General features: G+C 39.7%; 1 protein-coding gene and 1 pseudogene across 3 annotated transcripts in view; one reads left to right on the top strand and one right to left on the bottom strand.

The window, feature by feature from the left end:
* Positions 1-14,937, bottom strand: part of ATP6V1H (ATPase H+ transporting V1 subunit H) — a 106,989-nt gene that overhangs the window by 82,074 nt on the left and 9,978 nt on the right. For 2 of the 3 annotated variants that reach the window (XM_015071282.3, XM_027042862.2), the window contains exons 4-7: positions 10,438-10,527; positions 5,749-5,862; positions 4,968-5,072; positions 1,774-1,827 (exon numbers count right to left, since the gene is read on the bottom strand). In XM_015071282.3, the coding sequence (XP_014926768.2) occupies positions 1,774-1,827; positions 4,968-5,072; positions 5,749-5,862; positions 10,438-10,527 (363 nt within the window). The remainder of the gene's footprint in view (positions 1-1,773; positions 1,828-4,967; positions 5,073-5,748; positions 5,863-10,437; positions 10,528-14,937) is intronic. The other variant, XM_027042861.2, reaches the window with a different exon arrangement.
* LOC106974059 (40S ribosomal protein S25-like) lies at positions 7,276-7,907 on the top strand (annotated as a pseudogene).

Raw genomic sequence — 14,937 nt, 5'->3', positions numbered from 1 at the left:
ACCTACATCCGAGAGGGAGCGTGAATATCAAAGAGATGTAAATGCCCAGTGAGCAAAGCAGTACTGAACACATAGTAAGAGCTCAATAAACATTAGTTACCAACCCAGATTCCCCTATTGAAATGCAAGTAGCAGACGAAAGGTTAATACCTTATGCTCAACTTAGTAAAGTCTGCCTTCCAAGCTGATAGCCATCTGAAAAAGTAGGAACTTTCAGGAAGAGACAGCAAGTGTCCTCAAGTTTGAAGGGTATGAACAGGGAAAAAGGTCAAAATCAAAAGCCTTCTTTTCCTCACTCACAATTACCCGATGCTAATTCTGTTAGGGAGGGATGGAGAGGCGTCTACCAGGTAAACCACTTTGACTAATATGCTGCCAACTGAATTAATTAGTTCTTTTCCCCCAATACACTGGACAGAAAAGAACAAAATGAGAATGCATGTCACCAGAGCTTGCAACTCATTGTGTAAGCTTTAATAAGTTACAAACACATTAACAAGCAAGTAAAGTTTGTGAGATACATGATTCTGAAAACACCTTTAAAAAAACTTACCAGTAAGTCTAACACATGAATTAAATAACTTTTCAAAAGTTCAAACTGGTAGAAATTCAAGTCATAAAGACTCTCAATTTAAACATGCGCGTATGGCGGAATATCTGGACTTCTAACCTAGTACCTGCTTAGCCCACTCTGACCACAAGATTGCTCACCTTGTTCTGATTCCATTTCAGAAGGCTAACAGCTATTTTCTGGCCTAACATGCTACTTGGCAAATCCTTCAACCCATGCCCCAAGAGAAGCCCTGCTCTTGGCTTTGAAAAGGGGTTCCGCAACCATCTACAGTCTCAGGGCACACAAACACATCCCATGCAGATTATGGGCGTACTGGTAATCAGTAGGAACATTAGATGGCTTCCACAGAGCTTCATTTAGGTACTATAGGCAGGTTGTAGACACTGCCCTCTAAAGACTTTTTCCAATTCCCCAGATACATTTCCAACAAATGAAGACAGACGCACCTCACCTACATTTCTAAGTTTCTTTTTCCCTTTGTCTCAACCGGCTCTACTCAGGCCGGCCCTCACTTGTCCAAACTCATTGCCTGTTCTTGAGCTATTCTGAGTACAACAAAGATAAGCTGTTCCCAAGTGGGGAAGATAATTCTAATCAAGAAGGAAACTTGGGGAGACGGGATTCATTTCAACCTCTAACCTTTTGGCTCTACAAAAATGTGGGGAGAGTTTGGCCAAAAAAAAAAACAAGGGGGCGGGTGGGGTTCTGGCCACCATGTAGCCCTACATAAAGCCTTGAGAAACACAGTGCAAGTAACGAGTTTCAAAGCCATCACTGAACTGTTTTCCACTGCTTGACATACTGTTCACGTATCCGTTAGACAGATATTGGAGATGTTATCAGACAACTGAAGCTCGACGTCAGCAACTTTACAATTATTCACTCCAGTTGTGGATCTGAATCCAGACTCTTGCTTTCATTCTCGGGTCTGAGATGAAGTGACCCGAAAAGAAGAGCAACAAGGAAGAACAAGTCTCCAGTCTCCCAAGAGACCATATATATTTATAAATGGTGTGCGTGTGCCTATGTACACACACACATACGATTTTTACAATGCTACTACCCTAACCGGAGGCGATATCAAAATCCACAGATGTACATTTGCGGAGCTAGAAAACATCGTTAAAATTTTAAATGACTCAAAATAACTTATGTTCATGGTGTTAGGAGGCCAGTGAATTAAGAAGGAATATACTTACATCACTTGAAGAGACTGTTCCTGTTTCAACAGCAACACCGCTACCACGCAGTTTCTATTACGAAATAAATAACTTATTACTTAGTTTTGTTTTTAATTTTTATCTGAATTTATCAGCTTACAAAAGGGAGCTAAGCAAATTTCATAATTCTTTTTCTTAACCCTACTTAATGGAATATCATCAGCTAATAAAAAGCATGGGGGCGACATGAAATACTCTAAATATTACACTCTCCCAGATAACTTAATAATTAAAAAAGGAACAATAAGAAACTGAATACTAAGCTCCAGCTAAATTTCATTAAGTGAAGCTGGTGCAAATTTCCAAGTCTCAGGATTTACTTATTGAACTGATTTTCAGGTGAGATGATTGTCTTAAGCTGAACTACCTACACTCTTTTCTGTGGCAATGCTTTCAAAACAGGTGCCTAATTAATGGGAAGATACTACACACAGAACTTAAAATTAGATTATCCATAGCAATGCTAGTAAGTTTATAATGACAATCAGAAATTCACACGTTACATAATGTCTACATGACTTACAGAAATGACTAAAGGAAAGGTAGAAAGTCAAAGGCTAAATGTGCAAGAGAAAAGTGGTAATGAATTTCTGAAAGGATATTTTTATTCAGTTTTATTCAAACTAATTTTATTTATTATGTACTAAATGCCAGGCATGAAGCCCTCCAACCTATACAAGATGCTTAAACTACCAAAAAAGAAAAAGTTCCTAAATGTCACTATGAAGTCAACCAAAAACCCAAACTTGGAACTATTTTGGACTTTTGAAAATGTATTTCTATTAAAATTATGAAACTGTGGTCCTTTTTATGAGAGAGAAAACACTAACGATGGTAGAAAAGAAGAGACCTTCCAGATACAGTGCCATCACATGACATTTAAGCAAAGTAGCAAACAGAATCCCAAATAATCCTGTTTCATTCTTTAAACAAGAAGTCGGTAATTGGACCCTGACAGAAGGCTGTGGAAGAAGTGTCTGCCCGTGGCAAGAAAGACAATGCAGTTCAGATCCTAGCAGAAGGAGTGACCAGACTCTGAGAAGCAAAGCCAGACGGGGCCTGGCACTCTGAAGAGTCACCTCGTAGCAGGACGTGCAAAGCAGAAACGCGATACCATAACCAAAGAAAGCCAAAGACTGGGTGATAAAAAAGAATGCACCAGTAAGATAAAGAAAAGCATTCATCGAATACCAAGAAGCTTAGTTCTAATGAAAACTGTTCTAGACACTGAAATATTTTGCTTCCACTAGCGATGATAAGGATATTTCCTGGACACAGTTATAACTGTAATCATTCCAGAAGCGACAAATCATCTGCGAGGCATGGTATAAATGTTATTCTTGCGAGGAAAAATCTAGCATGAAGCAACCCAAAATGTTAGTGGCAAACTGCAGTATACATTCTTCCTACCAATTTTCATTTTATGAATCCAGTTACAATAGAGCCTCACTATCATCACCATAAAGCTAACGCTAAAACAAATAAAGTTTGTTCAAAGGAAGGACTAATTTCAAAAAAGAAAAAAAAAAGGGAGGGGAGAGGGGAAGCTTAAGCGTTCGGATCCCAAATGCCATACGCTTAGAAATTTGAAATCTCATCCTTGCACACCTATTTTTCGTGTTCCCTATTTTTCGTGTTCTAAGTGTGTTTTTTAAATACCTCACAAATTCAGTAAAACCTGCCAATCTGTGGCTCTTAGAAAAAATACTTTTAAAAATTAAGCCAAAAAGACTTAAAATTTATGCTACTGATATAAAAAATACTTAATCGTGTTCAAGACACTCCAAAATATCCCTGTCCAAACATAAAAGGCAATTAATTAGAGTTCCCCAAAAAGGCAAACAACGATAAGACAAAAAATAAACCCAAGGAAAATGTCATCGTGTCTCTCTCTTATGCCTCAAATTGGAATCTATTAAAATGTCACCTGAAATCTGAATTACAACTTTCCAAAACTATATTTCAAATAGATCTTTATTTGTAACACAGACAAAACACTACTGTGTTTATTTCTAACACAGACAATACACTACCAGTATTACTTTCCTGGTCCCATTCCTCACGGGAGCCATCCCCACGCCAAAATCTCGTTCTCTTCTACCCTTTCTTCCCCACAGTACTCCTCCCCCACCCACCTTCGCTTCACCCCTCTTCTGCGAACCATTCCCAGTCTCCCTCTTATCACTGCTATCAGTCACTGAAGCCTAAAGGAAAGAACCACTGAGCCACCATAACTGTCTTATCTTTTGCGTGTTCTAGGGAACCATGACGACAAAAACAGAAAACCTTTCATTTTTCCCGCCATTCAACCAGCAAGCTGTTTTCCTCCGTGGGGAAGTAGAGCTAGAAAGGTCTGAAAGCAACCAAGATGGCCACAAGCAGGCTTCACGTCTAACCTCAGGCCCAAATGTTCAATCCCACGATGATACGGTGCATCTGGGAAGGTGCCACAGTAACGGTTACCTCGCAGCTAGACCCGGCAGCTCCAGGCTTACCCGGGGGCCGCCTGGCAGCCTTGTATGGACTCTTGGGCAAGACTAGAATAACTGGATGGACCCCTGATCTGCAACGGGTTGTCTGCAGTTTAAAAGTCCCTGGCGGCGGCACCCGGCGCCATTCTGTTTATTGGTGTAACTGGTCGACAGCTTGCCCTGACCCTGTGACCAGAAGGACATAAACGATCCCAGCTACAGACTAATGAAGAGCTCTCCCCAAATCCAAGATTTCCCGCACAAATCTCGGAGGTTTGGGGTCCCACAGCAGACGTGGGAGCTGCACCTGAAGTCTCTTAGCCTCGGGGCCTGCACCCCGTCTCCTGCTACACTGTTTCTTTCCACTTCCTGCAAGCCTTACATGAGTCCCCCCTCTGGAGCCGTGCAAGTCCTTTCCGGTCCCCCGCCGGTGTGATGGTGGTTAGCCCCCAGGAAGGAAGATCCTCCTCATCCACTGAAAAGCATGAATGGAAAACCCCAAGTGGCAGAAAAGACAGAAAAGTTTGAGCTGAAGGTGGTCAAAGAAAGAAAAAGTGAAGCATACTACCATACCTAAGAGTAGTTCAAAATGGCATTATTTTAATATAACGTTTTTTTTATTTACCATTTACACAATTACCATAAGAATCTGTATATGGGCGTCACATTCCTTTCAAAGATACTAGAAAAAGTGTCTTTTACCTGTGAACTCAGCTGAGTTTTTATCCAATTGAAATAGTAATTTAAGTCACTGCCTTCCATCAGTTCTTTCCCCCAAGCTGCTAACTTTGCGATAATTCTTGCTGCCTGAAAAATAAGAAATGTACTTGAATGCCATGTTGGTTCTAAAAATCACATCATATACCTTAAAAAGTAGGACTCTTATAACCATTCTGCTGCAAGATTTTTTTTTAATACCCAACTCCTCCAAAATAAGTTTGTATTTCACTTGTGAAAATATACTTTGGGGGGCACCTCAGTGACTCAGTCAGTTGAGGGTCCAGCTCTTGATTTCAGATCAGGTCACGATCCCAGGGTCGTGGGATCAAGCCCCTCGTCACGCTCCATGCTGAGCGTGGAGCCTGCTTAAGATATTAAAAAATAATAATAAAAAAATAAAGATATTCTCTCTCTCTCTCTCAAAAATAAACATTAAAAAAACAACTAAACAAAATTTAATTTCTATAGCAAAATGTGGTTAATCCTGTCACAGACAATCAAAAGCTCTTTGCACATGCAATTACCAAAGGCTTTCATGCTCATGAGCTCAACAAATACTCTACGAAACTTTAACTCTCTCAGAGCAATCCCATCTCCTCTGTCTTCCCGATACCCCCAGATTACTAAACATCAATGGAAACACTGCTTTGAAAAATTAACATCACAGCCATTACTCCTCGGGGGAACTGGAAGGTTACTAAGTCATAAACAGCCCAAGAGTGTTTCTTCCCCAGATCAGAAATTTAAGCAATTCAAAATTTACCATATGAACAGTAAAGAGATCCTGGCGGTTCAGCATCGGCAGAAAGTAGGACCAGGCGGTGTTCTTGCTGCGCTTAGCATAGTCAAAGAAAATGCTCACCCGCTGGTGATTTTCCTGAAACAAGAAAAGAAATGATATCACTCATCAGAATGCATCTCTCTATTGTGCACTGTTTCTCAACTTTTCGTTCTGGGTCCCATCAGTGTGTCTTCTTCTGCCAGTTGCTATTACGGGTCGGGGGTGGTGACGGGGCAGTCATAGATACTTCAAAATACCTTTAATTATCATGATTAGCTTTAAGTCAAGTGAGCCAAGCTAGCAGACCGCACCCATGCGGGGAAAAGCAATTTAAGTTACACTTCTGAGCCTGCACCTCTGACCTGTGCTTCCCAATGTTGTCTCCACACCAATAAAATCGGGTTACTCCTGACAATCACAACAGAAAAGCAGGGCGGATAAAGACAGCAAAACACAGCATGGAACACTAGGCAGATAGACAGGATCTGAGGAACAACTAATTCTTAGTTCAAATCATGCAAACGCTACCTCTCACCTAAGTTTTCTGTACATTTCACTGGCTGAAATATACTTTCTGATTCACTAAATGAATATGGTTGCCAAGTAGCAATATTTGGTAAAATCACAAAAAAACATAAACAATTTTCAGATCATTTAGTTCTTTTTAAACACATTGGCTTAAATTTTGGTCTGTGCTTACAGTTACCTACCTATTTGGGGAGCAGACTAACATCTCCTTAAGTCATGAGTCATCACAGTTTGGAATAACAATTGCAAGGTATGGTAATGATTTTATCAAGGGATTCAAAATTTGCAGAAGTCATCATTTACTCCATTAGTGGATTATTTCTCAAGTTAAAACAGTAATTATCATTGGCACACAAATAAACCAAGGACCCTACATACAGAAAGAAGAGACACTATTTTTTACATTTTAAGTAAGTTTAAAACCCATCTCCCTTGACTAGTCCTTTGTGGTTTCAATTCCTGCTTAAAAATGCATCTTCCATTCATCACTGTTCCAGGTACTCAAGTCACAAACCTTTAAGAGAATATGGGAAAAGCCCTTCTTCTCAAAGGCATTTAACAATTCCTGTTGATAGCTGAGCACAGAAAACAACGTCATCTTCAAAATTATGTGCCCAACACTAAACACATGAGGAAAAGCAAGCAATTCTGTCCGAAAGTATTCTACCCAGAAGTATTAAAGAATGAAATGACTGGTTAAAAATAGGATAACATTTATAATTACAGTATTTTTTAAACAGCGCAAGGAATCAAACGATAGGGGTCATGTGCAAATTTCTCAAGGTTACTAAAATTGTACCAATAAAATCAATTTATAAAATATGCTTAATCAATAGCCGAGGATAACGTCAGCTACCTAAGTCTCCTCCCTCCACATACACTTCATAAAAACAGGCCAACAAGGAGAAGAAATAAAACCATACATCTGAAGGTGTTCAACTTTAGATCCATCCTGACTGGCAAAAATGTGAAAGTCTGACTATGCCCTCTGTCGGCAAGGCTGTAGAGACACAGGTGTTCCCGTACGTAGGTGGGACTGCAAAATGGAATTATACGGCAATATCTTAACAAAACTACGTATGTAATTCTCTTCTACCCAGCAATCCTATTTCTAGCCATTTACCATGAGGTACATTCCTGACCATCTGAAAATACATTTGCACAAGGTTATTCTGGGCCTCATTATTTCTAATTACAAAACGTTGGAACCACTTTTCGTCCAACATCTTAGCAAGGGTGCTCCCCCCAGCTCTGTGGTACCACCCAAGGACAATGAGAAGAAGAAGATACCATAAAGTTGGCCAAGAAAGACAAAGACCCAGTGAACAAACCTGAAGGCAAAGCCAAAAAGACGTGGTCCAAAGGCAAAGTTTGGGACATGCCCAACAACCTTGTCTCGTTTGACACATGACAGACCCCAAACAACTTCCCAACTATAAAGGTTATAAACCCTAGTTGTTAGCTGAGACTGAAAGTCGTGGTTCCCTGGCCAGGGAAGTCCTTCAAGGGCTCCTTATAGAGGACTTCTTAACTGGTTTCAAAACAGAGCCCAAGTAATTTACACCAGAAACACCAAAGTCAGGGATGTCCCAGCTGCTGGTGAAGATTCATGAGGAGGCCCAAACCAATGGACATTTTGAAAAGTAAAACTTTAGGGGCGCCTGAGTGGCTCGGTCAGTTGAGCATCTGATTCTCGAGTTTGGCTCAGGTCACCATCCCAGGGATGTGGGATCAAGCTGTGCATCGGGCTCCACACTGAGACTGGAGTCTGCTTGGGATTATCTTTCTCTCCCTCTGCCCCCTCCCCTGCTCACTTGCCCTCTCTTTCTTAAAAAAAATAAAAATGAAAAAAATAATAAAAACTTTATTAAACCAAAATAAATATGTACATGAGCCAACCTCAATGTCCGTCACATCAGAGACTATTAAGTAAACCACAGTACATCCACTAAAAGAGTCCTTCGTTGCAGGGCACCTGGCTGGCCGTCAGCATGTGACGCTTGGTCTTGGGGTTGGAAATTTGAGCCCCACACCCTGGGTGTGGGGATTACTTAAAAATAAAATCTTAAAAGAAAAACAAAACAAAACAGTACTCTGTTGCTATCAAAAGAGAATATGGGAAATATCTATGAACTGACATGGAATGATTTCTGGCATATTCTGTTAGGTGAGACGAGCAAAATGCAAGAGATTATATTTACTACATGTTTTCTGTAAGAAAGAGACACAAATATGGGGCGCCTGGGTGGCTCAGTCATTAAGCGTCCGAATTCTGCTCAGGCCACGACCTTAACAGTTCTTGGGTTTGAGCCCCGCGCGGGCTCTGTGCAGACAGCTCGGAGCCTGGAGCCTGCTTCGGATGCTGTGTCTCCCTCTCTCTCTCTGCCCCTCCGCTGCTCATGCTCTGCCTCTTGAAAATAAACATTTGAAAAAAAAAAAAAAAGAAAGAGAAGGAAAAAAACCGTATTACATGTATCTGACTATTTCTGCAGGAGGAGAAAAGAACCAGGAAGGATAAAACCAGAAATCTATGATACTGGTTACCTAACAAGAGATAGGTGGGAATGCAGGGATGGGGAGCTAGGGTTTGGTGACATTTCTCTGATTGTATCTTTTCTATATAGTTTTGACTTCTGGAAGCATGTTGGTGTTTTACATAATCAAAAATAATAAAAATCAACAAGAACGAGAAAAAGATAAGTAGAATACCCAAAAACACAAGTGACTCTAACTGTATTTCAAGAAAAATAATATAACTATTCTGAATACAATACTCTGACTACATATTCTCGGCTTAAAGAAAAAGTACTGCAAACAAATACTGAACTCTAGTTAAAGGGCTCATTTTTCACAGTTGTATGGGTCAGCAATTCTGAAACTCCTTTCCTTGTGCTATAGGGCGGAACAGACAAGTAAATACACAAAGGATAAGAAGGGATCACGATCTCACTGTCACAGAAGAAAGTTACGAACATGGGAAGGGCAGACTCGAATGAACTCTGGTGTTGAGCTGAAATCAAACTGGAGATAGTGTGAACTCCTGGTTTCTAATTTACAGATATATGTATAAAAGAGGATATCTGTGTGTGCACGCATGTGTGTGTTGTATATACGTATACACATATAAATAAAAGCAAAGTCTGCACACGAACTCAAGCCTGCTCATTCTAGGTGCAATCCTATCTTGTAAGCAGGATAACCAAGGCAGACCACATCATTCCTCATTTTTCTTAACTTTATGGAAGAAAAAAGCGCTGAGAGAGACCGAAGTCATTCTCAGACAGGCCTGCATCAGCCCAGACTGGACACGGATCCTTACCCGCATTATAAAATCACTACATTCCTATAAATGAGGGTCCTAGGTAGACAACACCATTCTTCTTAACTTTTGTACCTTCACTAACAATTCGTACAGCGCCTGGCACATAGCAGGCCATCAGTTAAGTGTTTCTTTGTAAACTGACAGAACAATGCTCCACACAAGCAACCACACTGCCACCGTTCCTCAAGTCCCGAAGAAGTGGTCAGGCACTGGATTTAGCGGCCCAGGTGGCCTTTCTCGAAAAGAACTGCTCTGTACACCAACAATTTCAATCTAGACTATACTCTGGTGGAACATACAAAACTATGAATAAGGGAGGCCCCTCTGTGTTCGGGGACAGTAAAACAGTAAATAGGAACTTTATGCAACTGGAAAAGTCTCAGATGATAAGCAAAATGTTCTCCAAAGAGACAGGATCTTTGAGAGGAAGCACCTTGCCTACATTCAGCACTGAACCCCTAGCGCTTGGCACTGGCCTGGAGGACGGCAGGGGCACCGAAATCTGCTGAATGACTGAAAGAGAAGAAGTCACATTGCCTGGAAGGACACAGAGCACCCAGAGAGCCTCAATTGATTTACCCAATATCACTGGTGTTGAACAAAGAATTCCGAGGTATTATGAAAAAAATACAAATTAATTACTGGACATCCTGAAAAACAACAAAAAGAGCCTGTGTGGAGGCATTCCCATCTTTAACACTACTAGCAATTCCAACTCAGAAGAAATCCACGGTATAAGTGAAACCGTACAAAAATGTTGTTACCGCGCAGGATATAAAACAACGAAGTCACCAAATGGATTAAATAAAGAATATACCTACCTGCAGCATATCATCCACCATAGTTAGTATATACTGAACTGTCTGTTCTTTGGAGATGTGAGTCATCAAATTTATAAATGTTTTAGCACACTGGAAAAAAAATGAAAGTAATGTGAACTCTCATTTTCAACTACAAACACGGCATTTTAATGGAATTTCAGTAAAATATTTCTCTTGCACAAATTATAACACAAATGCTATTAACTAAAAGATTTCAATTATAGAAAATGCACATGCTTTACAAATATCGTGATGAAGTAGGGGAGGAACATACTATGACTTGCATCAGACTTGTGATCATTTTTAGTGATAAATTTCCAAACGTTTACTACTTTTAAATAGACCTAGCAACGATAACTCTTGATTGCCCATGATAACATAAACATGAAGCTATGAAGACAACCAAAAATTATCATTGATTTTGGCTTTTATTTTTGTTTTGTTTTTGCATTTACTGGGAAGCAGAAGACTCCAGCGACAAGAGTACTAGGGATTAGAATCAGAAGGCTATGACCTGTCCCCATCCTACATCTTACCAACTGTGTGACAATCTCTGGAATTCAACAAAAAACGTAGCCATCAGTATGTCTCCTCACAGATTTCCCAGGATTGTTGTGAGAATCGGGCTGAGTTGTGTATAAGCTCCTTCAGTCATCAGTAGCCCCCCCACCCAATATCAGAAAATCTGACGGACAGCAGAATTGCATTATATTCTAGTAAGAATACAAAGTGGAAAATTTTTTCTAAAAAAAAAAAAAACAACAGTTAAGCAACTTTAAAAATAATACTTACTTTGAAACTTAATTGCCCTTCTAGGAATCTATTCTAAAAAATGTTTCAGAAATGCAAAGTCTGAAATAGAATTTAAAACCACAATTATGGGAGCCTGGGTGCCTCAGTCGGTTAAGCATCTGACTGGCTCAGGTCATGATCTCACAATTCCTGAGTTCTAGTCCTGAATCAGATAAGCTCAAGCCCCACTTTGGATGAGCCCTGCTTCTCTCTCTCTCTGTCTCTCTCTCTGTCTCTCTCTCTCTCTCTCCCGCCCTCCCTCACTCACTTGCACCCCCTCTTTCAAAAAATAAAAATAAACTAAAAATAAAGCCACAATTGTAAGAATACTAGCTGGGGTTGAAAAAAAATAGAAGACACCAGAGAATCCCTTTCTACAGAGGAAAGAACTAAAATCTAGTCAGGCTAAAATTAAAAATGCTATAACAGAGATGCAATCTCGAATGGATGCCCTGACGGCAAGGATGGACAAGGCAGAGCAGCAGATGAGTGATACAGAAGACAAAATTATGGAAAATAGTGAAGCTGAAGAGAGGAGGGATACAGAGGCCAAAGATCACGATACAAGACTTAGAGAACTCAGTGACTTATTAAAGAAGAATAACATTTGTATCACAGAAGTCTCAGAAGATGAAGAGAGAGAAAAGGGGGGGGGGGGAATGTTTATGTGAGCAAAACTTCCCTAATCTGGGGAAGGACACAGACATCAAAATCCAAGAAGCACAGAGAACTCCCAATTAAATTCAACAAGTAGACCATAGCCAAGACATATCAAATTCACAAAATACACAGAATCCTCAATGCAGCAAGAGAAAAAAGTCCTTAACCTACAGGGAAGACAGATCAGGTTTGCAGCAAACCTGTCCACAGAAGCGTGGTCAGAAAAGAGTGGCAGGATATATTCAACGTGCTGAATGGGAAAAACATGCAGCCAAGAATCCTTAACCCAGCGAGGCTGTCATTCAGAATAGAAGGAGAAATAAAGAGTTTCTCAGCCAAAGAAAAACTAAAGAAGTCTGTGACCACTAAACCAGCCCTGCAAGAAATTCTAAGGGGGACTCTTTGAATAGAGAAAAAACAAAACAAAACAAAACAGACCAAAAGCAACAAAGACTAGAAATGAACAGAGAACATCACCAAAAAACACCAACTCTACAGGCAACACAATGGCTCTAAGTTCATATTTTTCAATAATTACTCTGAATTTTAATAAACTAACTGCTCCAATCAAAACACCTATGGTATCAGAATGGATAAAAAAAAAAGACCCCTCTATATGCTGCCTACAAGACACTCATTTTAGACCTAAAGACTCCTACAGATTGAAAGTAAAGGGACAGAGAACCATCCATCATGCTAATGGACATCAAAGGAAAGCCGGATTAGCCATACTTGTATCAGACAAACTAAACTTCAAAATAAAGACTGGAACAAGAGATGAAGAAGGGCGTTATATCGTAATTAAGGGGTCTATCCATCAAGAAGATCAAACAATTGTAAATATTTTTTGCCCCCCAACTTGAGGGCACCCAAATATACAAATCAATTAATCACAAACATAAACAAACTCATTATTAATAATACAATAATAGCAGGGGACTTTAACACCCTGCTTACAGCAATGGGCAGATCATCTACGCAGAAAAACTGACAAGGAAACAATGGCTTTGAATGACACACTGGACCGGATGGACTTAACAGGTATATTCAAAACATTTCATCCTATAGCGACAGAATACACATTCTTCCCAAGTACATATGGAACATTCTTTTTTTTTTTAATTTTTAAAAAATATTTATTTATCTTTGAGAGGGAGACAGAGCATGAGCGAGGGAGAAACAGAGAGAGAGGGAAACACAGAATCTGAAGCAGGCTCCAGGCTCTGAGCTGTCATCACAGAGCCTGATGCAGGGCTCAAACTCATGAACCATGAGATCATGACCCAAGCTGAAGTCACATACTTAACCAACTGAGCCACCCAGGCACTCCTGGAACATTCTTGAGAATAGATCACATACTGGGCCACAAATCAGCCCTCAACAGCACAAAAAGATTGAGCTCATACCATGCATATTTTCAGATCACAACACTATCTGAAATCAACCACAAGAAAAATCTGGAAAGCCCTCAAATAGATGGAGGCTAAAGACATCCTACTAAAAAATGAATGGGTTAACCAGCAAATTAAAGAAGAAATTAAAATATACATGGAAGCCAATGGAAATGAAAACAACACTCCCAACCCTTTAGAATGCAGCAAAGGCAGTCCTCAGAGGAAAGTATACTGCAATTCAGGCCTATCTCAGGAAGCAGAATACACAACCTAACCTTACACCCAAAGGAGCTAGAAAAGGAACAGCAAATAAAGCTTAAAACCAGCAGAAGAAGGGTAATTTACAAGGATCAGAGTAGAAATAAATGATATAGAAACAAAAATAAAACCAGTACAAAAGATCAATGAAACTAAGAGCTAGTTCCTTGAAAGAATAAACAAAATTGATAAACCCCTAGCCAGACTTATCAAAAAAAAAAAAAGACCCCAAATAGATAAAATCATGAAATCAAAGAGGAGAGATCACAAACACCACCACAGAAATACAAACAATTATAAGACAATACTATGAAAAATTATGTGCCGACAAACTAGGCAATCTGGAAGAAATGGACAAATTCCTAGAAACTCACAAACTACCAAAACTGAAACAGGAAGAAATAGAAAGTTTGAACAGACCCATAACCAGCAAGAAATTGAATCAGTAACTAAAAATCTCCCAACAAGCAAGATTCCTGGGCCAGATGGCTTTCCAGGGGAATTCAATCAGACATTTAAAGGAGAGTTAATACTTATTTTTCTCAAACCACTCCAAAAAACAAATAGAAGGAAAACTTCAAACCCATTCTATGAAGCCAGCATTACCTTGATTCCAAAACCAGACAAAGACCCCACTAAAAAGGAGAATTATAGGCCAATATCCCTGATGATCCCATTTACAACTGCACCAAAAATAATAAGATATGTAGGAATAAACCTAACTAAAGGGGTGAAAAATCCATACTCTGAAAACTATAGAAGACTTCTGAAAGATATTGAAAAGGACACAAAGACATGGAGAAGCATTCCATATGCTCATGGATTGGAAAAACAAATATTGTTAAAATGTTTATCCTACCCAAAGCAATTTACACATTTAAATGTAATCCCTATTAAAATATGACCGGCATTCTTCGCAGAGCTAGAACAATCAATCATAAAATTTGTATGGAACTACAAAAGACCCCGAGTAGCCAAAGCAATCCTGAAGAAGAAAAACAAAACTGGAGGCATCACAATTCTGGATTTCAAGCTACATTAGATAGCTGTTGTCACCAGGACAGTATGGTACCGGCACAAAAACAGACACGTAGATCAACAGAACAGAATAGAAAACCCAGAAATGGACCCACAACTATGTGGTCAATTCATCTTTGACAAAGTGAGAAAAAGAATATCCAGTGGAAAGAAGACAGTCTCTTCAACAAATGGTGTTGGGAAAACTGGCCAGCATCATGGAGAATGAACGTGGACCATTTGCTTATACCATACAGAAAAAGAAATTCAGAATGGATGCAAGACCTAAATGTGAGACAGGAAACCATCAAAATCCTAGAAAACAGGCAGCAACCTCTTTGACCTCAGCCACAGCAACTTCTTACTAGACACATCACCA

The sequence above is a fragment of the Acinonyx jubatus genome, chromosome F2 (genome assembly GCF_027475565.1).
Source record: "Acinonyx jubatus isolate Ajub_Pintada_27869175 chromosome F2, VMU_Ajub_asm_v1.0, whole genome shotgun sequence".
In the NCBI taxonomy this organism is placed as follows: Eukaryota; Metazoa; Chordata; class Mammalia; order Carnivora; family Felidae; genus Acinonyx; species Acinonyx jubatus.
This window is presented reverse-complemented; position numbering and strand designations above follow the sequence as displayed.